Below are 27,726 nucleotides of genomic sequence, written 5' to 3' on the forward strand. Positions count from 1 at the left end.
TAGACAGCTGCAACAAATCCCAGCTCCCCATCTAGATAACCTATACCACAACCCACAACCCCCAGCCAAATTCACAACCCAAAGCAACTATCTATACTATTAACAATTAAAATCTAAACTTAACAAATTACAACAGACATATGGACAGACAAACCTTACAAACACAATCACAAGGGCCTTTTCTTGGCAACACTGAATTAAATTTTATATATATTCGTTATTGACAAAAATAAAGTGGCTTCTCTTCTTTGTGTACTCTCTGATGTGTCACTTGGTTTGACTTCTGAGAGAAACATTTCCCACACTGCTGGCATTTGTATGGCTTCTCTCCTGTGTGGACTCTCTGATGTATCACTTGGTATGACTTCCGAGAAAAACATTTCCCACAACGCTGGCATTTGTATGGCTTTTCTCCTGTGTGGACTCTCTGATGTATCACTTGGTATGACTTCGAAGAAAAACATTTCCCACAATGCTGGCATTTGTATGGCTTCTCTCCTGTGTGGACTCTCTGATGCGTCTCTAGGATTGACTTCTGAGAAAAACATCTCCCACAACGCTGGCATTTGTATGGCTTCTCTCCTGTGTGGACTCTCTCATGTTTCACTAGGTATGACTTTGAAGAAAAACATTTCCCACAACGCTGGCATTTGTATGGCTTCTCTCCTGTGTGGACTCTCCGATGCGTCTCTAGGATTGACTTCTGACAAAAACATCTCCCACAATGCTGGCATTTGTATGGCTTCTCTCCTGTGTGGACTCTCCGATGCGTCTCTAGGATTGACTTCTGACAAAAACATCTCCCACAATGCTGGCATTTGTATGGCTTCTCTCCTGTGTGGACGCTCTGATGTATCACTTGGTATGACTTCGAAGAAAAACATTTCCCACAACGCTGGCATTTGTATGGCTTCTCTCCTGTGTGGACTCTCCGATGCGTCTCTAGGATTGACTTCTGAGAAAAACATCTCCCACAATGCTGGCATTTGTATGGCTTCTTTCCTGTGTGGACTCTCTGATGCATCTCTAGGATTGACTTCTGAGAAAAACATCTCCCACAATGCTGGCATTTGTATGGCTTCTTTCCTGTGTGGACTCTCTGATGTTTTACTAGGTTTGGCTTCTGAGAAAAACATCTCCCACAATGCTGGCATTTGTATGGCTTCTCTCCTGTGTGGACTCTCTGATGTATCACTAGGTATGACTTTGAAGAAAAACATCTCCTACAATGCTGGCATTTGTGTGGCTTCTCTCCTGTGTGGACTCTCTGATGTATCACTAGGTATGACTTTGAAGAAAAACATCTCCCACAACGCTGGCATTTGTATGGCTTCTCTCCTGTGTGGACTCTCTGATGTATCACTAGGCATGACTTTGAAGAAAAACATCTCCCACAACGCTGACATTTGTATGGCTTCTCTCCTGTGTGGACTCTCTGATGTATCACTAGGCATGACTTTGAAGAAAAACATATCCTACAACGCTGACATTTGTATGGCTTCTCTCCTGTGTGGACTCTCTGATGTCTCACTAGGTCTGACTTTGAAGAAAAACATCTCCCACAACGCTGGCATTTGTGTGGCTTCTCTCCTGTGTGGACTCTCTGATGTATCACTAGGTATGACTTTGAAGAAAAACATCTCCCACAATGCTGGCATTTGTATGGCTTCTCTCCTGTGTGGACTCTCTGATGTATCACTAGGTATGACTTTGAAGAAAAACATCTCCCACAATGCTGGCATTTGTATGGCTTCTCTCCTGTGTGGACTCTCTGATGTATCACTAGGTATGACTTTGAAGAAAAATATCTCCTACAACGCTGGCATTTGTGTGGCTTCTCTCCTGTGTGGACTCTCTGATGTATCACTAGGTGTGCATTTGAAGAAAAACATTTTCCACAATGCTGGCATCTATGTGACTTCTTTCTTGTGTGGACTCTCTCATGCCTGACAAATTCTTCTGTAAAGGAGGACAATGACAGACAAGACTGAATCTCAATGTTAAGAGAGGAAAGTGATTTAGCCCCACGTTCACCCTTCCCTATTTGAGATCAAATTAATAAAATTGGTATGAGTGACCTGAGCATGACCGTGTTCTGGATGCCCCCAAATCCATATCATGATTGTATCCTTACTCATAGGAGCTACCAAAGAAGAGATTGAAGGGGAACTGCCATGAGGAAATCAGTAGAAGCAGATAGTCAGGCCGTTGAAAAATATTCCATTAAATATATGTAAAACTATTTTAATGGAAAAGTGGCATCATTTCCTTTGAGCCTGCCATAGAGTTCAGAGTCAGAGCACATGGCATGATGCAAGCTAACTGCAGAGGATGCTTCATGCTGTGTGGCACCAGGAGATGACTCACAACCAATACAGGATACAGCTCACATGTGGATTGATGTGGGTTGGAGTTGTGTGTACAGGAGATTGTGAAGTGGATGGAAGCTAGAGAGGAGAGATAGTAAATATTTGTTTTATATTGCAACTCAGGATAAAGAACCACCAAGGACTGTGAATTATTTTTAAGTGTCGAAAGTGTTTAGTGCATCGCCAATGCCTATATCTGGAGATTTGCTTCTGTATTCTGCTATGTTATTGTTGAGTTCTGGGAGTGTCGCCTTCAGACTGTGCTATACATTGGCTTGTGAATGGGATCAGAATTCAGAGCTAAGAAGGAACTAAGAGCCGGTGTGACAATCCTGTTCTTTCCCCACCCAGGAACCATTCCAAAGCAATTAAAACATCCTAAAGCAATTTTGAATGCTCTGCTTCTGCCCCCAAGCAACAATTTCAGTATAAATATCAGCCCCAACTGGCTGTTCTTCAGCGTCAGTCACATGCTTACTATGTTGTGAATCGCTTTGATCTACAGGAAAGGTGGTATATAAATAAAGTGTTATTTATATATCTTTTTTATTTCGACAGTGGAATATACTCCCTTAGAGTTTGGTGTAGTCCACTTCTTTGGAGGTCTTTAAACAGAGACTGGAGGGTGCTTGGAATGTGTATTCCTGCATGGCAGAAGTGGGTGGAACTGGATGGCCCTTGTGGTCTATTCCAACTCTGTGATTCTATAATGCTAGTGGATTCCAGTTCCTTACCCACAGAGGTCACATTCCCATAATTCTCCATCATTATATGATTGTACATAAGTCGCTGCTTCTTCGACAACAGTTTCCATTCTTCCTCGGTGAAGTATATCGCCACATCCGCAAAGGTCACCTGAAACAGAAAATAGCCCTCATCCAGAGAGAGACTAAGCAAAAGGGGAGGAAAGCACACGGTTCATCCCAAATATTATTTCATCACTTCAGAATTCAGTCCAGGATATAAACTTTAAATTCTGTTTGCAAGAAAAAAGTTACTGCCTTTGAGATCCAGTTTGTCTTGAATCTTTTCAATATAATATACCATATAATAAACAATATAATTTAGGCCGTGGCTGGGATATTGATGATGGATTAGGATACTCACTATCCCAACACATACAGTACATTTAGCTACCAAAGAATTATGGTGCATTTAGACATTTCTTGCCACATTTGAGAGGCAAATGTCATTTTTAATCACAGTTCTGGGGAGCACTCTGGGCTTGAGGGCCACTGGGCCCACCCCATATTTAGATCCAGAGATGTTCTCCCATAGCCCCCAACATTTCATAGATGGGGAAAACAAGACACATGTGGACAAGCAACCCAGAAGGCATGGAAGATGGCCAAAGTTGTTTATGAGGAAGATCACACAGGCTAGGAAGGGCACAGCAGTTTCCTTCTGGTTCAGCCTCCTGGGAAGGGCCATATCCTGTCTCCTTCTTTCCTCTCCTCTCCCCACTTTTGAGTTGATGGACTGCAAACTCAGTTGCACTCAGGAACTGAGGAGAGCTGAGAAGGGGGAAATTGGGAGGAGAAGAGAGCAACTGGGACATTTTTAAAAGCCCCTGAAAATGCGAGGATTAATCAGGACTGTCTCTGCCAAATCTGGACAGTATTTTATTTGCTTCCTTTCATAAATTGGCCCAGCAGTGACACAGATGAAGCTAATAGCATAGTGACTCACCAAAGAGCTGTTGTACCTCTCCATCCTCTTTCTGTTGGAGCCCAACTCCCTCCTCTTGGCCTCTGTGTCAGCCATCAGGTGGGCAGGGGTCCTAGTGGCCCTGCACTTGGGTCACTTTTAGCAAGAGAGGCCCCAAAGCCGTGTCCAAGGAGGCCGTGATGAGGTTCCTGAGAAAAGGGAGCAGGGTTAGGATTGGCTTGGCAAGAAACCCTGCAGCACTCAAAGACACAGAGAACAGCATCCTGCTGGTGACATAAGCAGGTGACACATGCCTACTTTGGGCCGATGCAGAGGAGGGCATCCCCTTCCTCCCTCTGCACCAAACAAAGCCCCCTGGACCTAGCCTAGATTCAATGCAGCTCCCCTACACAACAGATACTCCATGCCTTATTAGAGTGGCAGGGATTAGGGGATGTGAAAGGAGTCCATCATAAATAAATAAATAAATCATCTGCTGAAACCTCCAGAGTTCACCAGTGCTTTTCCCCAGCATCAGCCCCTTTCCCAAGAAGGCTGCATCCACACTATAGAAATAAAGCACTTTGACACTTCTTTAACCGCTCAGTGCTGTGGAATCCTGGGATTTTACCTTTGGACACTTAGCCTTCTCTGCCAGAGAGCTCTCATGCCACAACAAACTACAAATCCCAGGATTCCATAGGATGGAAACAGAAGAGTTAACACGCTTTAGAACTGGATTATTTCTCCAGTGCAGATACAGTCTGAGTCGGTTTTAAAAGGGTAGAAGCGCCCATGTCCTGTTTTTAGCCTCCTAATAGTGGCTTTCCTTTACAAAGTAAGTAGTTTGTTTTAGTCTCTAATCCTGTTGGTTTGTTTCATTCTTGGTAATATGAGTTATTCTGGTCCGTCTCCTTCCTTCTTGCCTGAAAATCTATTATTACTATTATTATTATTAACCTTTATTTATGAAGCGCTGTAAATTTACACAGCGCTGTACATACAACTCTTTAGTGAGACGGTTCCCTGCCCGCAGGCTTACAATCTAAAAAGACACGACACAAAAGGAGAAGGGAGAGGTGGTGGAGAAGGGGATCAGGTCCAGTAGTTCTTGTCTACCTCCAAGGCCTGGACCAAGGCAGATGGGATGGAGGAAGGGCTTGGGTTCTTAATGGATGGTCAAAAGAAGAAGGGAATGACAGTAGGGAAGGGGGAAAGTCCAGCTCATCTGCTCTCTCACATAGGCCTCTCTCCCCCTCAAGATGGTGGTCGGAAGGAGGGCTCTTTGTTGTTGCTGGCCTGCCTCTCTCCCCCTCGAGATAACAAGGAAACTGGGGGGACTTTTAAAACCTCCCAAAGGAGCCACGTTTGGCCTTGTTTGGGGGACAAGCCTCCTCTTAGGAGCCAAAGCCCAATGTTTGTGAAGAAGAATAAGAACAAGGCTTGTATTAAAACTATCCTCCCATTTCTGATCCCTGTTAAAACCCCAGAAGGAGCAGAGCTGTGTAATAAGAAAACCCTCTCTGAAAAGAGACACAAAGAGACCCACTTCCTTCCTTTTGGCCCAAGGAGCCTGGCCTCCTTCTGACTCTGGAGCCTCAGGAGAGAAAGAGAGGCCTCTGTTCAACTGAGGCTCAGAGAAGGTTCTGGATCAATATTCCCCACAGTCACAAGCAGACAATAAAATGGCTGCCAGAACACAAAATGGCCTCCAGAACACAAAATGGCCTCCAGAACACAAAATGGCCACCTCTTCCTCAGCACTTGGCAGTTGGCAGTTTGAGGCCTTCAGGGAGAGAGAGAGACTGAGGGGAAGAGTGGAAGGGGGTCCTGGAGGGAGGGGGCCTTGGGAGATATAGGGCCTTCCTGAGATATTCGGGGTTCGCTTCCTAACAAAGGGGTTTCTGGCCTCATAAAGGATTTGGGGCAAACTGGATCTGAAAGGCAGAAGTAGCCTTTTCTCTTGCTTTAACTGCCCTGGCTCAGTGCTAGGGAATTCTGGGAAATGTAGTTTTGTGAAACATTGAGCCTTCTCTGACAGAGAGCTCTGGTGCCACAATAAACTCCAGTTCCCAGGATTCCCTAGCACTGGGCCAGGGCAGTGAAAGCGCTCTCAAAATGGATTATTGCTGCCGTGTGTTTTGGACCTTTCTTGGCCGCAAACTGTCCATAGCCTGCAATGCATCTCCTAATTCTGTTGGCAGTCCCTCCCTCCCAATACTTTCTCATTTCCCCCAAAACCAGCGCAAAGCTGGCAGATGGAAAGAGGTTTTAAAGCAGCATTTAAGTCTGCCATATTTTATTAAAAGACTAAATGTCCCAAATGCTATTATCAGTTTTGTAGCTATTATTACAGAAAGACGTAGAGTGCAAACTCCTCAAGTACCTTTATTTTCTGGAGTGAGATGGGCTTTTCCAACTGACTCACTCTGATGATCTCCGGTGGTCCAAGCAGCCAAACTGCGGCCCTGTAATAATAATAATAATAATAATAATAATAATAATAATAATAATAGTTTTATAACCCTCTCTTCAGCCAAAAGGCTATCAGAGTGTCTTACAAATTGTTAATTAGACATTTAGACATTATGGCTCTTAGCCCAGCAGACCCTTAAACTCCTTAAATCACGCTGCCATCATCCAGTGAATTATGAAAGGACTTCTCTTAAACTTCACTGGGACCAGTTAAGGAACCTTATTTCTGCTTCTTTACTGATCTTCCAAGCATCAACTGATCCAAGACACGTGTAAAAGGAGCAATGAGTAGTAGATACTCCAAGGAGGTATTCATTATAAATAACAAAATATAACTAAAATGTAAGTCATGCAAGATATTAAGAATCTTTCAGGTACAATATTTGTAAGTATATAATATTCAATTCATACAAGCTATTAAAATAATAAATAGACCTAAACATCCAATTCTGAGACTAACTTCCAAGATCCGCTCTTTAACTCTCTCTCTCTCGATCTCCAACCGACACAATTCCCCCAACTGTCTTTTGGTCTCTCAGGCCTTATATCTCCTTCTCACGGAAGCTTCCAGAAGAACCATTATCTTGCTCTCTGATTGGTCAAGGGAGCCTTCCGTAGCAGTGATGTCACTCTGCATTTGCATAAACCTCCCTTTTCTGCCTGAAGAAGACCTCCATTGACTGGAGCTGAGTCATTGCATTTTCCCAAGGCAAGGCTTGCACCTATTTCCCAATGTTGTTCTTGGGGTCTGCCTTCCAGTTGTTTCCAGGACTTATGGTGACCTTATGGGAATCTCTGAAGGGGTTTTCTTGGCAGGTTCCTTCAGAGTGGGTTTCCCATGGCCATCCTCTGAGGCTGAGAGAGTGTGACTTGCCCAAGGGTTCAGTCCTTTTGGAAGCCTTTCTGCTTTATCTTCTAGAAGGCAGCTGAAGTGTTGCTTCTTCCACTGAAGAATGAGAGGAACCTTCTGGCATCCAAAAGGCTAACATTCTCTGGAGTTATGTCTGATAATATGAATATATAGGATTGCTATCCCTGTTCATTTATTAAAAGGTTTCATATCATAGCTATGTCCCTTAATAGTAGTTAACCAAATTAAACAGTACGTAAAACAAAAACATGAAACAAGCTAGACAAGGAAACTGTTACATGGATTTGTAATTGGTTGACTGGCAGAACCCAAAGGATATTCCACAGTGGCTCCTTTTCATCCTGGAGAGAAGTGACCAGTGGGGTGTCCAGTGGGGTTCTGTCCAGGGCCCAGTGCCATTCAACATCTTTATCAATGATTTGGATGACAGAATTGGGGGCATACTTATCAAATTTGCAGATGAAACCAAATTAGGAAGAGTAGCTAAAACCCCAGAGGACAGGATCAAAATTCAAAATGACCTGAACAGACTAGAAAACTGGGCCAAAGCTAACAAAATGAAATTCGACACGGAGAAATGTAAGGTACTGCATTAAGGGCAGGAAAATGAAATGCACAGATACAGGATGGGGGGCAACTGGCTGAATGAAAATGGATCTAGGACTTCAAGTAGACCACAAGCTGAACATGAGACAACAGTGCAATGTGGCAGATAAAAAGGCCAATGCGAATTTTGGCTGCATCAATAGAAGTATAGCATCTAGATCAAGGGAAGTAATAGTGCCACTCTATTCTGCTCTGGTCAGGCCCCACCTGGAATATTGTGTCCAGTTCTGGGCCCCACAATTCAAAAAGGATGTTGAGAAACTGGAGCATGTCCAAAGGAGTCCGACTGAAATGGTGAAGGGTCTGGAAACCATGCGCTATGAGGAAAGACTCAGTGAGCTGGGGATGTTTAGCCCGGAGAAGAGATATTTAAGAGGTAATATGACAGCCCTGTTTAAATATTTGAAGGGATGTCATATTGAGGAGGGAGCAAGCTTGTTTTCTACTGCTCCAGAGAATAGGACCTGGAACAATGGATGTGAGCTCCAGGAAAAGCGATTCCACCTCAATATTAGGAGGAATTAACTGACAAGAAGAGCTGTTGGACAGTGAAGCATACGCCTTCCTAGGAGTGTGGAGGATTCTCCTTCCCTGGACGACTTTAAACAGAAGCTGGATGGCCATCTGTCGGCGATGCTTTGATTGAGAGTTCCTGCATGGCAGGGGGTGGACTGGATGGTCCTAGTGGTCTCTTCCAGCTCTAGGACTCTATGAGTCTATGATTCTGAGATCACAATGGGACAGTCTCAATGCTTCAGCCTGAGGTTGCAAAGGGCCACTTTAAATAGTTCAGGTAAAGAGCTCCACCTTGAAGTCACAACAGTATCATCTCAATCCTTCAGGTAAGGAGCACCAGCCTGAACTCATAATAGTCCTGTCTCAATCCTTCAGGCAAGGAGAATCAGCATGAGGTTGCAAGAGGCCAATGTCAGTCCTTCAAGTAAGGTAAGGAGCACAGGCCTTAACTCACAATAGTCCCGTCCCAATCCTTCAGGTGAGGAGCATGAGCCTGAAGTTACAATGGGCCAGTCTATAGACTTCAGGAAAGAAGCCACAGCCTAAAGTCCCAATAGGCCAGTCTCAATGCTTCAGGTAAGGAGCATCAGCCTGAGATCCCAATGGGGCAGTCTGGATCCTTTAGGCAAGGAGTATCAGTCAGAGGTCGCAATGGACCAGTCTCAGGCCTTCAGGCAACCTCCTTTTCTGGGAGAGATTTTGACTTCCAGTTTTGCGCAAACATTATTCTAGCTAAGGCTGTCATATAAAACAGCGCCTTCCCATATTTATTGTCCAAATTTTCTTCAAATATCCTTAATAAATAATATCCTGGTTTTTATTATTATTATTATTATGTTTGTATTATTATGTTGGTATTATTATTATTAAGGTTCAATGTACAGTGGGCCCTCGCCTTACGCGGGGATCCGTTCCGGATCCCGCCGCGTAAAGCGAATTCCACTTATGTTCAAGCCCCATTGTTTCCAATGGGGCTCATGCACGGCGGCGTGGCGGCGGCGCACAGGGTGCAACGGGCACACGCGCCTATTCAATTGAATGGCACGCGCCGCCCCTTCCTCCCCGCGGCTTGAGCGCTTATGCTCAAGTCGCGTATGGCGCGCCCGCATATGGCGCGGGTGCACTGTAGTTTGCAGTCAGTGAATGTATTTTGGAGCCAATGATGGGGGCTGCAGGGTCTCCTGTAGGGAGGCTGCTTTGGGGGCTGGAGCAAGTAAGGCCCTCCTCCTCCTCCTCCTCCTCCTCCTCCGGCCTCTTCCCTTTCAGTCCTCATTCTCACAGAAGAACCCAATTGGGGAGTCCCCCATGGAGGCCCCCACCTTCCCTTCCCTTCCCTGCCAAGGCAGAAAGGCTCCTCTGGCTGCCAGGCCTCCTTCTCTCTCTTAGGAGTCTCTGTGGGTCTATGATATTTCAGAGGGGAATCAAAGGGTCTCTGTGTGTGAATATACATTGGCCTCTTTTCAGGTAAGAGAGGACCATCTCTCGTGTTGAAGCTCTTTCCACTCTCCTCTCCCAAAACAGAAAGAAACAAAGGCCCGTTCCAGACGGACCTTGGCTCCGCTCCCAGTACATACTAGGGGTTGGCCGAGGACGCAGCGTCCAATCAGGCCTCACCCCTAGTACATACTGGGGATGTCAAAATGGTGGCGCCCTATACACATAGGCACCGCCATTTTGACGTGCTGGATGCTTAGTGTCTGCACGTCGCGGCGCAGATGTGACACTGCAAGGCGCCATTGGCGCCTTGAGGCATCACAACTGTGCTGCAAGAAGAACCCGTGGTTTGTCACGTGGTTTGTCCACTGGGGCTCCCTCGCACAGCAAACACAGGCACCGGCAGAGCACCCTTTTTGGGGGCTCTGTAAAGCGCCAAAACAAAAAAGAAAGGCCTCCTTCACTGTTGCCAGGCAGAGTCTGTTCTCGCCATGGAAACACTGAGGGAGGGAGATGCTTCTTGGGAGATATGGGCATGCTCAGTAGTAGCCCCTGAAGCCCCTCTGCCCTGAAGGAAGATGGCTGTCCTGGCTCCCACTGAGCATGCTCAGTCCCTCCAGAAAGAGCTGGAGGAGGAGGAGGAGGAGGAGGAGGAAGGGCCCTGAGCCTTTAAGGGCTTGAGCCATTCCCAGAAAAGAGTAATTATTAATAATTAATAGTAATTATATGTGAGTCAGTTGGAAAAGCCCATCTCACTCCAGAAAATAAAGGGACTTGAGGAGTTTGCACTCTATGTATTTCTGTAATAATAGCTACAAAACTGATAATAGCATTTGGGACATTTACACTTTTACAAACAAATAGTGCAGATTTAAATGCTGCTTTAAAACCTCTTGCCTATATAAGCACAGACTTAGTAAAATAAGAATATTTTCAGAAAAATAGGGATTAAGGAATGGAATATAGAATATAAAGATAAGGACATTTGATAGTATCTGCTCAGATAAAAACCGGACATGGGTTGAACAAAGACAATAAACTAAAACTAAAAAAGGAGAAGGGAGGGAGGTATTATGTCAGGGGAAAATACAGGGAAGAGCAAAATATCAGTACAGAATATATAGGTTATGCCAAGATAATAAATAGAACATAAATAAATAATAATAAAAATTTTATTTATATACCGCCCTTCCTCAGATCAGGGCGGTTTACAACATTTTAAAAACATTACATTAAAACATCAAAAACATTACAATAAAAACAGAAAAGCCCCGAGTTAGCCAGTCCTCTTGCCAGTGAAGAGGAAGGAGGTCCATAGGACATCTTAATCGGGGAATGCATTGCCAAAAAGGAAGGTCTTCAGATCCCTTTTAAATTGGGCCAGGGAGGTGGCCGAGCGGAGCTCTATGGGCAGCGTGTTCCAAAGGGCCGGGGCGGCGATGGAAAATGTCTTCCTGGTAGTGGAGACAAGCCTGGCCCCGGGAACCCTAAGTAATTGCTGCCCAGATGTTCTGAGGGTGCGGGACGGAATGTATGGGGAGAGGCGGTCCTTCAGGTATCCTGGGCCCAAGCCATTTAGGGCTTTATAGGTCATCACCAACACCTTATATTGCGCCCGGAAGCGAATCGGCAGCCAATGCAGATCTTTTAGCACCGGTGTAATGTGGCTGGCCCTGGAAGTACCAGTGACCAGCCTGGCTGCCATATTTTGTACCATTTGTAGCTTCCGGGTTTGGTATAAGGGTTGCCCCATGTAGAGTGCATTGCAGAAATCCAGTCTCGAGGTTACCAGAGCATGTACCACAGTTTCAAGGTCCCTCTGGGCCAGGTATGGGCGCAGCTGGCGAATAAGCCGAAGCTGATGACAGGTGCTCTTGACCGTCGCATTCACCTGATCAGTCAGGTGAAGGGACGAGTCAAGAAGCACCCGCAGACTGCGCATGGAGTCCTTCACAGGGAGCGTGACCCCGTTCAGGACAGGTGGAACCACCGCCATTCCTGGACCAGGGGAACCTATCACAAGTACCTCCGTTTTCTCTGGATTCAGCTTGAGTCGGTTTTCCCTCATCCAGCCCATTACTGACTCCAGACAGGCCACGAGAGGAGAGACGCCATCCTCGGTCACTGCATCAGTCGGAGACATAGAGAAAATTATTTGGGTGTCATCAGCGTACTGATAACCCCGCGCCCCATGTCTCCGGATGATCTCTCCCAGCGGTTTCATGTAAATGTTAAATAGCATGGGAGACAGAATGGCTCCTTGAGGGACCCCAGTTTTAAGGGCCCTCTCATCGGAGCACATGTCTCCCAGCTGCACCATCTGGGACCTCCCGGAGAGGTAGGACCGGAACCACTGGAGCGCAGTGCCCCCGATTCCCACCTCTGCCAGGCGCCCCAGAAGGATACCATGGTCTATGGTATCGAAAGCCGCTGAGATGTCCAAGAGCACCAACAGGGACACGCTTCCCCTGTCGATGCCCAGACGGAGATCATCGACCAAGGCGACCATGGCCGTCTCAACCCCGTAACCCGCCCGAAAGCCAGTTTGAAATGGGTCCAGATAATCCGTTTCATCCAAGACCGCCTGAAGCTGGATTGCAACCGCCCTCTCGATCACCTTCCCCAAGAATGGCAGCAGCGAGACTGGCCGATAATTATTATGTACCAGGGGGTCGAGGGAGGGCTTTTTTAATAAAGGTTTTACAGTGGCCAATTTGAGATCAGATGGAAATTGCCCTTCCCTCAAGGATGTATTAATGATCCGGCGTAACAGTGAAGTCACTGCCGGTCCCCCCTGGGCTGCTAGCCATGAGGGACAGGGATCGAGAGAGCAGGTCGTTTTCCGAACACTTCCGAGGATCTTGTCCACATCATCGGTACTTACCAACTCAAACCGATCCAGTTTAACAAAGTCCATGGAGGCTCTGGATGACTCTACCCTAGGTTCTGCTTGAATGTCGGCGTCAAGACCTTCGCTTATCCGAGAAGTTTTATCCGCGAAGAAGTTGTTAAATTGGTCACAGCAGGCCTTAGAAGGTTCAAGGATCTGGTTCGGGGCAGGAGGGAGCTGAGTTAGCTCCCTGACTACCCTGAACAACTCTGCTGGACGCGACTCCGCGGACGCGACACGAGCAGCATAGAACGAATTCTTAGCTGCTCGTATCGCCTCTCCGTAGTCCACTAACAGTTGGTCTAGGAGAGTCTTGTCGTCTAAGCGAAGGTGTTTCCGCCAACGGTACTCTAGCCGTCGCAGTTCCCGCTTCCTTGCCCGGAGATCTTCCGTATACCAGGGCTTACGTTTGGAAGCGGGTCTGAGAGGGCGCTTGGGAGCGATACTGTGTATAGCCCTTGAGAGACCGGTATTCCAGATACCAGTCAGGGTATCAACAGAGTCGCCGTCACTTCCAACCATGTATCCCTCTAGGGCTTCCTGGAACCTTTTCGGTTCCATCAGCCTTCGAGGGTGGACCATCCTAATAGGTCCACCACCCCCGGGAGGGATCTGGGTAGAGACCTTGATTTTTGCCTCAACCAGGAAATGATCCGTCCATGGCAAGGGGGAAATATTAGTTATTTCCGCCCACGGATTTTCCGCATCCGAACAGAAGACCAGATCAAGAGTACACTGGTACCTCGGGTTACGAAATTAATTCGTTCCGCTATTCCTTTCGTAACCCGAAAATTTCGTAACCCGAAACACATTTTCCATTGAAAATAACTAATGCGTTCTATGACCTCAGACTGAACCTGCAAGTGAAAACAAAGGTACAATAGAGGCCTATTAAGCTAAGTACCCTACAATACAATGTAATACAAAGTTGCCTGAGGCACTAAAGAGCTTAAGAATGACATGCAGGTCCATTCTAAAGTTTCTAAAGGATAAAGAAAAAAAGGTTTTGACTTATCTTTGCTGGTCCTGGCATCTCAGAGTGAGGCAGGAGGAGGAGGAGGAGGAGAGGGGCAGCCAAAAAACCAAATTTAAACCAATTTAACCAATTTAACCAATTCAACCAATTCAACCAATTTAACCAATTCAACCAATTTAACCAATTTAACCAATTCAACCAATTTAACCAATTCAACCAATTTAACAAAGTTAACCATTTTAACAAAGTTAACCATTTTAACAACATTTTTTTTTAAATTTGGTGTTTTTTTTAAGGGTCCTGAGCACCTTTGCCCTTCTTGGATGACGGTTCTCCCTCTCTTGTGAAGAACTGGTCCAAGGATGTCTGCTTTTGCCGGGACTTAAGCAGGTTCCTAAAATGGCTAAGGCAGACATTATCAAAATGGGCAATGGCATGGCTGGTGAGCACCTTCTCAGGGTGATGCTTCTCAACATAAGAAGGCACATTGTGGAATTGCCACAAAATGTCTTTAATTTCTGCCGTTGGCAAAAATGCCCCCGCAGCCTCCTCCTCCTGGCCCCTGTCAAAATGGAGCACGTCCTCATCCACGGCCGAGTGTTGCATGGCCGCCAAGGCCTTCAGGTCCTCTGTTGTCAGGTCCTCGCTGTGCTCCTCGATGAGTTCCTCCACGTCCTCGTTGTCCACGTCAAGTCCTAGGGACCTTGCGATGGAGACAATCTCAGTCACCTCTTCTTCTTCACCTGGCTCAGCACCCTCGGTCTGTGACCCTTCCAAGGAAGAAGCATCAGGCCACAGCTTCCTCCACGCAGCAATCAGGTTGCGCCTGGTGATCTCCTGCCAGGCCAAGTCCACCATCTTCAAGCACACGACGATATCAAAATGCTGCTTCCAGAACTCTCGCAGGGTCAGCTGTGTGCTCTCCGTTACATCAAAACACCGCTTGAACAGGTGCTTGGTGTAGATCTTCTTGAAGTTGGCAATGACCTGCTGGTCCATGGGTTGCAAGAGGGAGGTCGTGTTGGGCGGCAGAAACTGGACCTTGATGAAGGAGAACTCAGCAAGGATGTCCTTTTCCAGGCCATGCGGGTGCGCAGGAGCATTGTCCAAGAGGAGGAGGCACTTCAAGGGCAAATCCTCTTCCTCCAGGTACCGCTTCACAGTCGGGGCGAAGACACTGTTGATCCACTCCACGAAAAGGAGGCGTGTGACCCATGCGCGGCCATTGGAACGCCACATCACTGGCAACCTGTCCTTCTGAATGTTGTGTGTCTTGAAGGCCCTTGGATTTTCCGAGTGGTACACCAACAGGGGCTTGATCTTACAGTCCCCGCTGGCATTCGCACACAACGCAAGTGTGAAGCGGTCCTTCATAGGCTTGTGGCCTGGCAATCTCCTCTCCTCCTGGGTGATGTAGGTGCGGCGAGGCATCTTCTTCCAGAAGAGGCCCGTCTCGTCACAATTGAACACTTGCTGCGGGACGTAGCCTTCCTCCTCCACCATGGCCTTGAACTTGATGACAAATGCTTCGGCGGCCTGGTGGTCTGCGCTGGACGCCTCGCCGTGACGGACGACAGAGTGGATCCCGGTCCTCCTTTTGAACCTTTCAAACCAGCCACGTGATGCTTTGAATTCCGGGGTGGCTGGCTCCTCCTGGGAAGAAGTTCCTTCGCCTGCCTCCTTGCTGGCCAGGTCTTCAAAAATGGTGGTGGCCTTCTCACAGATGACCGAGGTGGTCACAGTGTCCCCGACTCTCTCCTTTTCTTTAATCCAGAGGAGCAGCAGGCGCTCCATCTCCTCGTGCTTTGGTGTCCTCTGCTTGGCAATCGTAGTCACGCCTTTCGCAGGAGCCACAACGGCTCTGATGGCCTCCTTCCGCTTGAGGACAGTGCCAATTGTCGAAGGGTTTCTTCCATACTCCTTGGCAATGTCCACCAAGCGCACGCCCCTCTCATGCTTGGCGATGATTTCCTTCTTGTCCTCCAAGGACAAGGGAGCCCTCTTCTTTTTGTCACCGCCGCTTTTATCTGTGGCTTTCTTGGGAGCCATAGCTCAAGCCTAAAAAGGACAAAAGGCACAGGCACTGAGCAAAAGCCACAATTGGAAACCACCCCCACCCCCATGGTCACACTCTCTGGCCCAAACTTGCAAAACTCACACCCCACACTCTCAAATCATCACAGCCATGACCAAAGCACCCAAGAACATTAACCCAAAGGCCAGAAACCCCAAATCTAAAAATGCAACCCCAAAGTCACACTCTCTGGCCCACATCAAATCAAGGCCAAACTTGCAAAAATGGATGCCCACACTTTCAAATCATCACAGCCATGACCAAAGCACCCAAGAACACTAACCCAAAGGCCAGAAACCCAAAATCTGAAAATGCAACCCCAAGGTCACACTGTCTGGCCCACATCAAATCAAGGCCAAACTTGCAAAAATGGATGCCCACACTTTCAAATCATCACAGCCATGACCAAAGCACCCAAGAACACTAACCCAAAGGCCAGAAACCCAAAATCTGAAAATGCAACCCCAAGGTCACACTCTCTGGCCCACATGGGACCAAGGCCAAACTTGCAAAAATGGATGCCCACACTTTCAAATCATCACAGCCATGACTAAAGCACCCAAGAACACAAACCCAAAGGCCAGAAACCCAAAATCTGAAAATGCCACCCTATGGTGACACTCTCTGGCCCACATGAGACCAAGGCCAAACTTTTAAAACTCACACCCCACACTTTGAAAACATCACAGCCAAGGCCAAAGCACCCAAGAACACAAACCCAAAGGCCAGAAACCCAAAATCTGAAAATGCCACCCTATGGTGACACTCTCTGGCCCACATGGGACCAAGGCCAAACTTTTAAAACTCACACCCCAAACTTTCAAATCATCACAGCCATGACCAAAGCACCCAAGAACACTAACCCAAAGGCCAGAAACCCAAAATCTGAAAATGCCACCCTATGGTGACACTCTGAGGCCCACATGGGACCAAGGCCAAACTTTTAAAACTCACACCCCACACTTTGAAAACATCACAGCCAAGGCCAAAGCACCCAAGAACACTAACCCAAAGGCCAGAAACCCAAAATCTGAAAATGCAACCCCAAGGTCACACTCTGAGGCCCACATGGGACCAAGGCCAAACTTTTAAAACTCACACCCCACACTTTGAAAACATCACAGCCAAGGCCAAAGCACCCAAGAACACAAACCCAAAGGCCAGAAACCCAAAATCTGAAAATGCCACCCTATGGTGACACTCTCTGGCCCACATGGGACCAAGGCCAAACTTTTAAAACTCACACCGCACACTTTGAAAACATGAGCAAAGCACCCCACCGCCCCACAGCAAAAGCATGGTCACACTGTCTCACCCCACAAGAAGAAGGTAAAAATCCATCCACCTACCTGTAGAGAAATTCCTGATGGCAGGTCTTGATCCGAAGTGTACAGTACTGTACAGTCCAAAGGCAGAAAGCCAGAACAAGTCCAAAGGCAGAAAGCCAGAACAAGTCCAAAGGCAGAAAGCCAGAACAAGTCCAAAGGCAGAAAGCCAGAAAAAGTCCAAGCCTCCACTGGAACAAAGAGTTAGAGTTCAGAAGCAACTCTTCCTCTCCAGTCCACAAGGCCAGACAAAGAAGGCAGATCAATGGAGGCCGGCTTTTGTTTCTCAAGCCAGGCCACCCCCCCAATTTCGTTAGCCAATCCAGATGATCAGCTTGATTTCTCAAGCCAATCACTGCTGCTAACAAAATTCAAAATTCGCGCCAAAGCTAACCCCTAACCCAGCCCCCTTAGCTTTCCGTTAGCCCTGGAAAGCCTATCGCTGCACTTTGCGGCATTTGAATTTCGCGCCGAAATGAATTTCGTAACCCGAAAAATCTTTCGTAACCCGAAACAGTTTTTTCCAATCCAACTTTTTCGTATCCCGGAAATTTCGTAACCCGATCATTTCGTATCCCGAGGCACCAGTGTATTACCCGCACAATGTGTGGGACCCAAAATCAGCTGGGACAGGCCCATGGCCGCCATGGTATCCATGAATTCGCGAGCCGCACCGGGTGGAACATAGCTGGCCGTGAGGGAGATGTTGAAGTCGCCCAGGACAAGTAGCCTGGGCGTCTCCAGCATCAGTTCAGCGACCAGCTGTGTCAGCTCGTTAAGGGAGTCCGTTAGCGCACGGGGTGGCCGATACACCAACAGAATCCCTAGACTGTCCTTTGCTTTTAGGGTCAGGTAGATACACTCGATGTAGGACGTCTGACGAATGTGGTTCCTGGTGAGGGACACGGTGTTCCTATGTATCAAGGCCACACCCCCCCCCCCCGCCCACCTAACCTGGGCTGGTCCTTCACCGAGAACCTGGCAGGCAGGGCCTGAGCCCACACAGCATCCCCTTCAGGCCCAAGCCAGGTCTCGGTAATGCAAGCCAGATCGCAACCTTGGTCCTCCAGCAGATCGTGGAGGATGTGGGACTTGTTGTTAATCGATCTGGCATTGCACAGGAGCAGCGACAGGGTTTGTGGCACGGTTGGAGTGACCCTCAGGTCCTTTAGGATGGGAGGGGGACCGGAAGGAGAGATAGATATAACGCATCGATCTCGCCTTTCCCTGGAACGGGTTTATGCTCACCGCTCTCACCTGGTGAGCCTCCTCCTTGCCTTCCCCCCAGATGTTCCTTAAAGGGCCCCTCCCCGGCTGCCGCAAAACGCCAAGGCAAGCCAAAAGAAGAAAAGAGTCCCGCAGCGGTCCCCTTTTGCAGTCCGTGGGCGGCACTCCCGGGGCGATGCGCAGCTTCGCAGCTGCGCACCTCCGACACCACCGGGAGGAGGCCGCCCGGCAGAAGCGCGGCTCTGGCGGTGGCGGTGTCCGGCGAGGAGGCGGAGGGGGCGTGGCAGGAAGGTCCGGACGCCCGGCTTTATGCTCACCGCTCTCACCTGGTGAGCCTCCTCCTTGCCTTCCCCCCAGATGTTCCTTAAAGGGCCCCTCCCCGGCTGCCGCAAAACGCCAAGGCAAGCCAAAAGAAAAAAAGAGTCCCGCAGTGGTCCCCTTTTGCAGTCCGTGGGCGGCACTCCCGGGGCGATGCGCAGCTTCGCAGCTGCGCACCTCCGACACCACCGGGAGGAGGCCGCCCGGCAGAAGCGCGGCTCTGGCGGCGGCGGTGTCCGGCGAGGAGGCGGAGGGGGCATGTATTGGAAGGTATTAGAAGTTGTAAATATGATCAATCTGTTAATATCGTGTATGTTCAAGAGATGCTGGCAGAAGTTATAAATAACTGGAAAGTACAATCGCAAATGTATAACTGAATGTGAATTCATAAATAAAGCTCACCTGAACTTAATAAAGAAAGAAAGAAAGAAAGAAAGAAAGAAAGAAAGAAAGAAATTGTCTCAGTGAGCTGCCATATTTTGAATTAGTTGAAGTTTCCAGACTTACTGCAAGGGTAGCCCTATGTAGAGCGCATTGCAGAAGTCAAGATGTGAGCTTACCAGTGCATGAACCATAGTTTTTGGGTCTTCAGGTTCCAGGAAAGGGCGCAGCTGGCGTATCAACCGAAGCTAATAACAGGCACTCTTGGCCATCGCATCTATCTGAGCTGACATCTGGAGCAAAGGAACCAGGAGCACCCCCAAACTGCAAACATAGTCCTTTAGGGGAACTGTGACCCTGTCCAGGAGCGGTAGACAAACCTCCATACCTGGGTTAGAGGCTCCAAAAACAAGTACTTCTGTCTTAAATGGATTCACTTTCAATCTGATTTCCTCATCTTGCCCATGACTCCCTCAAGACATTCATTCAGAGGGGAGATGCCTTCCTTAGTTGATACTGAAGTCTGGGGCATGGAGAGATATTGGATGCCATAAGCGTACTGATAAAACCCCATCCCATACCTCCAGATGATCTCTCCAGGCGGTTTCATGCAGATGTTAAATAGCATTAGGGACAGGATGATGCAACGAAGGATGCCAAATTTAAAATCCCTTTTGGAGGAGCAAGTGTCCCCAAGCATCACCATCTGGAATCTGCTTCTGAAATAGGACCAAAACCACCGCAATGCAATGCCCCTGATCCCCAATTCCCTCAGGCTTTCCAGAAGGATACCATGGTTGACGGTATCGAAAGCCACTGAGAGGTCCAAAAGCACCAACAGGGTCATACTTCCCCTGTCGATGCTCAAGCGGAGATCATCTAAGGAGACCATAGCAATCTTGACTCTGTATCCCGTCCTGAAGCCAATTTGAAAAGGGTCTAGATAATCTGTTTCATCCAAGACCACTTGGACTTGAAGAGCAACTGCCCTCTCAATCACCTTGCTTAGAAATGGAAGATGGGGACCGGTCTGTAATTGTTCATGTCCAAGGGATCTAGGGAGGGCTTTTTCAGAAGCGGCCGTACCACCGCTTCTTTTAAGCAAGATGGAAAATAGCCCTCCCTAAGAGATGCATCTATGATATAGCTCAGGTGAGTCCTAAGTGCATCTCCTCCTTGGAGGACCAGCCATGAAGGGCAAGGGTCGAGGGGGCAAGTTGTCTTCTTTACACTTCTAAGGAGCTTGTCTACGTCCTCAGTACTCACAGATTCAATTTGATCCAGTATGATCTTATTCGCAGAGTCACTGGACACCTCACCTATAGCCTCTGCAATAATGCTGGCATCCAAGTCAGCTCTTATCTGAGAGATATTATTATTATTATTATTATTATTATTATTATTATTATTATTAACCTTTATTTATAAAGCACTGTAAATTTACACAGCGCTGTACATACAATCTTTTTAATTGGACGGTTCCCTGCCCTCAGGCTTACAATCTAAAAAGACACGACACAAGGGAGTGGTGGTGGGAAAGGGGGATCTCTAGTAGGGTAATACATATAAAATACATAGCAATACAGGAAATGATTCAATAAAACAGCCAAGAAAAGAACATCAAATAGCAAGTGACAATTATGCAATGCCTGGGAACGCTGCCCTGAACAGGATGGTCTTCAACTCCATTTTGAAGCTGGTTAAAGAAGTGATGGCTCTTGCTCACGGGGGAAGAAGGTTCCAGGAGTGAGGGGCAGCGAGTGAAAAGGGGTGAATCCGGGATGGGGCAGAGGAAATCCTGGGCTGGGACAGCAGACTTTGACTACCAGAACAGAGGGCCCTAGTGGGAAGGTGAGGAGAAAGAAGGTCTGATAAGTAAGGAGGGGCCAGCCCATGGAGGGCTTTAAATGTCGACAGCAGGAGCTTATACTGAATGCGGAAAGGGAGGGGGAGCCAGTGAAGGGATGCCAACACAGGAGAGATGTGGTCAGAGCGGTGGGTGGAAGTGATAATGCGTGCAGCTGAATGCTGGACAGAGATTAAAGGACGGAGGTGAGAAAGAGGAAGCCCAGCCAGGAGGACGTTACAGTAATCCAGTCGTGAGATCACTAGGGCATGGACCAGGATCTTGGCAGTAGAGGCGGAGAGATATGGTCGGATTTTGGCAATATTGTACAAAAAGAATCTACAAGCCTTGGCTGTGGTCTGGATCTGAGGGATATACGACAGAGACGAGTCAAAGATAAAACCAAGACTGTGGGCTTGCTGGACTGGTTGAATGGAAATGTTGTCCACAGAGACAGAAAAGGAGTATTGAAGGGTGGGCTTAGGAGGAAAGACAAGAAGCTCCGTCTTGGACATGTTGAGCTTCAAACGCCGATGGCGCATCCACTGCGAAACAGCTGTGAGGCAAGACGAGACTTGCTGTTCAAGCCTTGGAGAAAGGTCAGGGGTGGAAAGATACAACTGGGTGTCATCGGCATACAGATGGTAGGAAAAACCAAAAGAGCTGATGAGTTTACCTAAGGACAGTGTGTAGAGAGAAAACAGAAGGGGACCCAGAACAGAGCCCTGGGGAACTCCAACAGATAAGGGAACAGGAGAAGAAGTCTGACCACTAGTGACCACTGCAAAAGATCTGCCAGACAAGTAAGATCTAAACCAGTTGAGAACAGAGTCTGAGAACCCAAGGTCAGAGAGTATGTCAACTAGGAGACAGTGATCAACAGTGTCAAAGGCTGCAGACAAATCGAGAAGGATGAGAACAGAGTAAAGGCCATTAGCCTTGGCCTGTAAAAGGTCATTCGAGATCTTAGTGAGAGCTGTCTCTGTAGAATGCCTTGGGCGGAAACCAGATTGAAAGGGATCGAGGATGGAGTTGGCTTCAAGAAACTCAAGACAGCGCGAATAAACAACCCGTTCCAAAACCTTAGAAAGAAAGGGGAGAAGAGAAATTGGACGATAGCTAGACAAAGAGGAGGGGTCAAGAGAAGGTTTTTTCAGAATTGGGGAAATGAGAGCATGTTTGAAGTCCGAAGGGAAGGAGCCTGTAGAGAGAGAGATTGAAGATATGGAGAAGCGAGAGCAGAAAAGAGGGAGCTATAGAAATAAGAAGACGAGTAGGAATTGGATCAAGAGGACAGGTAGCAGGTTTGCAAGAGTTCAGAAGTGTAGATAGTTCATCCAAAGAAGCAGGAGGAAACACAGACATTTTTTTAGGGGAGGGCGAAAGAAGATTATGAGCAGAAGAGGAATCAGGAGGGACTATCTCAGAGCGAATGGTGGTAATCTTAGAGACGAAATAGTTAGCAAAGTGAAATAGTCATTTAAAGCATCACAGTGATCTGTGGTAGGCTCTAATGATGGGTTCTGGGGGACAGGTGCCTGGATCAGGTTCCAGATTCCCCCCCCCCCCCCCAAGCTGTCCCTTTATGCTTCTCTTTCCTTGGCATTTTCACTCCTTTAGTCCTTCCTTCTACTCCTTTTACCTATATCCTTTCAAGGGGGTCCAAGGCCTGTTCAGCATGTTCCCAAAACTGGGAGGAGGGTGTTCTTTTTTTGGGCTGAGGGTCACTCTGTTGGTCCTCATCTGCAGGGTTGTTGTGAAGGGAAAGGTATATATGTGTGGGGGGTGCCTAATTTGGATCCTGTGGGCCTTTAAGCCTAGTTCCCAGGTTGCCAGGGAAGTGTCAGTCTCCCCAGATGGGGCTTTGGGGTCCCTCCAGCTCCCTCCTCTTGGATTTGGCCTAGATTTTGGCTCTTTCCCCCCACCCAGACAGAGCCCCCTCTCCCCAGGACCCCAGAGAAAATGTCTCCCCCCCAAAAAAATGTTGTTTCCAATGCTATTGAACCCTATTCTTGTGATGCTTTGTATTTGACACAAAACTGTTCCCTAAATGAAGGGAGGGTCTCTCCTCTGCCCCACTTTCCTTTTTACCTGAGAATCCCCCTCCCCTCCATGGCCACACCTCTCTCCAAGGGTCCCCCCTTTCCTCTTTTCTCAAAATAACCCCCCAAGTACCTGGGCCCCAAGGAATCCCCAGAGGAGGGGGCAGGGAAGGGAGAAAGGAGAGGAGGCCTGGCAGGCTCCCTGCCTTTCTTTGCGGGGAGGAGATTGGGTTTCTGTCTTTCTTACATCACCCCTCCCCCAGAAGATCCTCCAGGAATTCTGAATGAAGGAGGGCTCTCCCCACTTCCCTCCCTCAGAGCAGGCTGTGAGGGTGGCAGATTCAGGGGTTGAGACTGTGCATGCACATTTGCCACCAAAGGCCCCTCTTGAGCATGCGCAGGGATCGCAAAACCCTAGCTGCTGCTGCTTATTCCATTGTCAGCATTTGAAAGAAGGGAAGGACTACACCCTTCCTTTCTTTTTTCTTCCTTCCGGAATGGAGCCCAAGCTGCAGAGCTGGACTCAGGAGGGAAAGGCTGTGAAGACTCTGCTTTGTGCATACAGATCTGTCTCTCTGAGTGTGTGTGTGTGTTTGCCTCTGCTGCTCATACGGCTGGGAATGGAGCTCAGGACTGAGAAGAGAAGAAAGGGTCAGTTTTGTGCAAATTCAGAACTTATATGCATCAATGAGTCCATTGTGTTGAAATAACAAAGAACTTTATTAAGAACACAATGGCGGGATACAGACCGCCCAAAAAGGGAGGTCTCCCGCCACGCCGGTTTGCTCTGCAAGGCAGCCAAAGTGAAAAAACCACGCGGCTCCGTCGCGGAAAAGAACCCGCAAAAAATCGGTTCTTCTTGTGGCACCTTTGTGGCACCGCAACGCGCCAATGGCGCACTTGCGTTGTCACAAAGGTGCCGGGACGTGCATACGTTACACGTCCATCACGTCAAAATGGCAGCGCCCGTGTGTACAGGGCGCAGCCATTTTGATGCCCCTATCACGTGCTAGGACTGAGGCCAGTATGGACACCACGTTCTCGGTCAACCCCTAGCACATGATGGGGGCTGCGCAAAGGCCCATTTAAATCAGGCCAGAGTCAGAAATTCAGCATTTCAGTCAGAACTGCCCACCCCAAGACAAATAATACATTAAAACCCCAAACCCTAAAACTCCACCCTCTTCCAAACTTAGCCACCACCTCCAATTCCCACAGTCAATGGCCCACAGGTTACAAGGTTACCTTTGTCATTCCCAGAAACTAGTCCCCTTTCTGTTAATACCTTCCCCCCAACTTTCTTCAGCTAACATCCCACATATTCCAAAGGCCTTCAATCAAATAACTATTTTAGCCAACTGCAACAAATCCCACCCTCTATCTAGCTAACCCATTCCACAACCCATAATCCCCAGTCAAATTTATAAACTAAAGCAATGATCTACACTAATAGCAATTAAAAGCTAAAATTGAGAAAATATAACTTTAAAACATAAAGATAGATGGACAGACAAACCTAACACACAAATCACAAGGGCATTTTCTTATCACCACAGGAATAAAAATATATTCATTGCATTCCTTCTTCACAAAAATAACGTTAGTTCATTTCTGGGATTTTTGTGGCTTCTTTCCTGTGTGGCCTTTCTGATGTGTCACTAGGTTTGACATAAAAGAAAAACATTTCCCACAATGCTTGCATTTGTGTGGCTTCTCTCCTGTGTGGACTCTCTGATGTTTCACTAAGTCTCCCTTGAAAGAAAAACATTTCCCACAATGCTGGCATTTGTATGGCTTCTCTCCTGTGTGGACTCTCTGATGTGTCACTAGGTTTGACTTCTGAGAGAAACATTTCCCACAATGCTGGCATTTGTATGGCTTAGCTCCTGTGTGGACTCTCTGATGTTTCACCAGGTTTGACTTCAAGGAAAAACATTTCCCACAATGCTGGCATTTGTATGGCTTAGCTCCTGTGTGGACTCTCTGATGTATCACCAGGTTTGACTTCAAGGAAAAACATTTCCCACAATGCTGGCATTTGTATGGCTTCACTCCTGTGTGGACTCTCTGATGTTTCACTAGGCATGACTTCCAAGAAAAACATTTCCCACAATGCTGGCATTTGTATGGCTTCTCTCCTGTGTGGACTCTCTGATGTGTCACTATATGTGACTTCCGAGAAAAACATTTCCCACAATGCTGGCATTTGTATGGCTTCTCTCCTGTGTGGACTCTCTGATGTGTCACTAGGGTTGACTTCTGAGAGAAACATTTCCCACAATGCTGGCATTTGTATGGCTTAGCTCCTGTGTGGACTCTCTGATGTTTCACTAAGTCTCCCTTGAAAGAAAAACATTTCCCACAATGCTGGCATTTGTATGGCTTCTCTCCTGTGTGGACTCTCTGATGTGTCACTAGGGTTGACTTCAAGGAAATACATTTCCCACAATGCTGGCATTTGTATGGCTTAGCTCCTGTGTGGACTCTCTGATGTGTCAATAGGTCTGACTTCTGAGAAAAACATTTCCCACAATGCTGGCATTTGTATGGCTTCTCTCCTGTGTGGACTCTCTGATGTGTCACTATATGTGACTTCCGAGAAAAACATTTCCCACAATGCTGGCATTTGTATGGCTTCTCTCCTGTGTGGACTCTCTGATGTGTCACTAGGGTTGACTTCTGAGAGAAACATTTCCCACAATGCTGGCATTTGTATGGCTTAGCTCCTGTGTGGACTCTCTGGTGTATCACCAGGTTTGACTTCAAGGAAAAACATTTCCCACAATGCTGGCATTTGTATGGCTTCTCTCCTGTGTGGAGTCTCTGATGTGTCAATAGGTCTGACTTCTGAGAAAAACATTTCCCACAATGCTGGCATTTGTATGGCTTCTCTCCTGTGTGGACTCTCAGATGCTTGACAAGGACTGACTTGTAAGCAAAATGTTTCCCACAGTGCTGACATTTATGTGACTTCTTTCTTGTGTGGACTCTCTCATGACTGACAAGTTCTTCTGTAAACAAGGACAATGACAGACAAGACTGAATCTCAGCATTAAGAGAGGAAGGTGATTTAGCCCCACGTTCACCCCTCCCTATGTGAGATTAAATTAATGTGGGCACATTACAGACGTGCCGAAAGTACGTGCTCCGCACATACTAGGGTTAGGAAGGGGCGTACTAGAGTTAGAAAGGAGCGTCTATTCTAGACGCCGCTGAACCCTAGTATGCGCTGAGCAAGTACAAAATTGCAGCACCCTTCCACACGGGCGTTTGGGACACTTGGAGGACAAGAAGAGTAAGTGAAGAGGAAGGGAGCAGGACAGCCCCCGTGCCTCCCTCCCCATGGACCTTTCCCTGCTCTCCAAGTGCCCAATTTGGGATACTTGGAGGGCAGGAAGGATAAGTGGGGAGGAAGGGGGCTGGGCAAAGTGCCACTCCTGGCATGTGTGGCATAGGTTCACCATCACTGTCATAGCACTTGTGTGTGTCCTCCCCAGACTCCAGAATTTTGAGTGACAAAGAGCCTCTGGAATCAACCATGGAGCTAAGCAAGCTCAGGTTGGAAAAGAAACATTAGAGAAAAAGGAATTTATGTGTTGCCATTTCCTCTCTTCATATGCATTGCTCATAATTGCTAAATGGAACCCCTAAATATGTCTGAAAAGAAGGGTCTGAGCTGGTTCTCACCAGTTCAGTTCTTAAAATCTGTCAGGTTGGTGGCTGCCTCCCAATCCCCAAGGCCTCTCTCCTGGCCCTTCCCAGCGGTCCCTTCCTCTCCGCACAGAGCTAGGCGATCCTGGCTTTGCTCCTGCCTTCCCCTCCTGGCTCCCAGAGGCCTGATCCCCTTCCCTTTCTCCCTCCACTCTCCAACCTTCCCTCTTGCCCATCTGCACTGCTTCAGCATTTCACCTTCACCATCTCTTCCCTGCCTTTTTGTTTTTCACATTCCCTCCTTCTCTCTATCACAGACACACATCCACAGAGTGTGATGCATAAAAGGGACACTTTGAGGCCCATTTGTTGAGAATGGATGGATAATCAATATACAAATGATTCATTGGGAAAGGCAGAGCAAGGGGGCTGGGAACTGGACTCGAATTTTGGTGAGGATCAAGCACCAGAGAGCAGCCTTAAAACAGCCTAAAGACCTCTCTAAGACAGGGATGGGCTACTGTCACATGGGGGAGTTATATTGGCTCCCAGGGGATCTCAGGGGCACCCCCACATTGTATTGCCTAAAAATATGGATTAATGTGTTGCCCCTCAGTATCCCATTGCATCCCTTTGGGGAAGTGGAGGCCGTTTTACCACTGTTGAGCCCTCTCTGATCCATTGCATGACCAAGGGAGATATTTTCCCCAAGAACCCTCTCCAGAGCCTCAAAAGGATGAAAGAGGGACCAAAAAGGGTAGGAAACTTGCTCAGTTATGTGCTAAGTACCATTTGGGTGAGAAAAGCATTAATCTCTATGCTTCCTTCCCACAAAATCCTAAATTTCAGAATTAAAAAGTCCTTTGCTTGAACCAAAAGGTTTATTGAGAAACTCTGGCAGAAGCATCCATTAACACGTATAAGCAGTTTCTGAAGAGCCAAAATCTTTTCCCTCTGTCTTTTACTATCTCCACACTCCTCCGCTTTCCTCCTCTTTTAGCTCCTAACCAACCCAGCTGCCAAGGTACCTCTTGCCTTCTTCTTCCACCGTTCTCATACGCCTCTCCCCCTGGGGCAT

At 47.6% G+C, this 27,726-nt stretch overlaps 1 protein-coding gene and 1 long non-coding RNA gene across 4 annotated transcripts; both read right to left on the bottom strand.

Annotated features, from left to right (window-relative positions):
* LOC149301506 (uncharacterized) lies at nucleotides 1-27,726 on the bottom strand. The gene is made up of 3 exons (XM_089484298.1): nucleotides 27,684-27,726; nucleotides 24,641-26,089; nucleotides 1-1,347 (listed from the first exon to the last, which is right to left on the bottom strand). Exons 1-3 carry the CDS (start codon nucleotides 27,724-27,726, stop codon nucleotides 218-220), a joined length of 2,622 nt encoding a protein of 873 aa, XP_089340424.1. The 3' UTR covers nucleotides 1-217.
* Nucleotides 1,825-6,014, bottom strand: LOC149301507 (uncharacterized). 3 transcript variants are annotated; one of them, XR_016272221.1, is made up of 4 exons: nucleotides 5,767-6,014; nucleotides 4,059-4,225; nucleotides 3,104-3,258; nucleotides 1,825-1,959 (listed from the first exon to the last, which is right to left on the bottom strand). It is a non-coding gene; the product is annotated as an uncharacterized LOC149301507 (long non-coding RNA). The 3 variants fall into 3 exon arrangements; XR_016272220.1 differs by having other exon boundaries at nucleotides 3,104-3,224; nucleotides 5,136-6,014; XR_016272219.1 differs by having other exon boundaries at nucleotides 5,136-6,014.

This window comes from Sceloporus occidentalis, unplaced genomic scaffold, assembly GCF_023333645.1.
Source record: "Sceloporus occidentalis isolate IW3139 unplaced genomic scaffold, rSceOcc1.0.p SCAF_21, whole genome shotgun sequence".
NCBI classification, from domain to species: Eukaryota; Metazoa; Chordata; class Lepidosauria; order Squamata; family Phrynosomatidae; genus Sceloporus; species Sceloporus occidentalis.

Bases quoted from the DNA above. Each gene is read 5' to 3' on its own strand.
- LOC149301506 (XM_089484298.1), bottom strand. From the start codon at position 27,726: ATGCCCCAGGGGGAGAGGCGTATGAGAACGGTGGAAGAAGAAG. The intron at 26,090-27,683 runs GCAAGAGGTACC...AATCTCACATAG, and splicing joins GAGAACGGTGGAAGAAGAAG to GGAGGGGTGAACGTGGGGCT. The intron at 1,348-24,640 runs GCCACACAGGAA...TACATCAGAGAG, and splicing joins CCTAGTGACACATCAGAAAG to TCCACACAGGAGAGAAGCCA.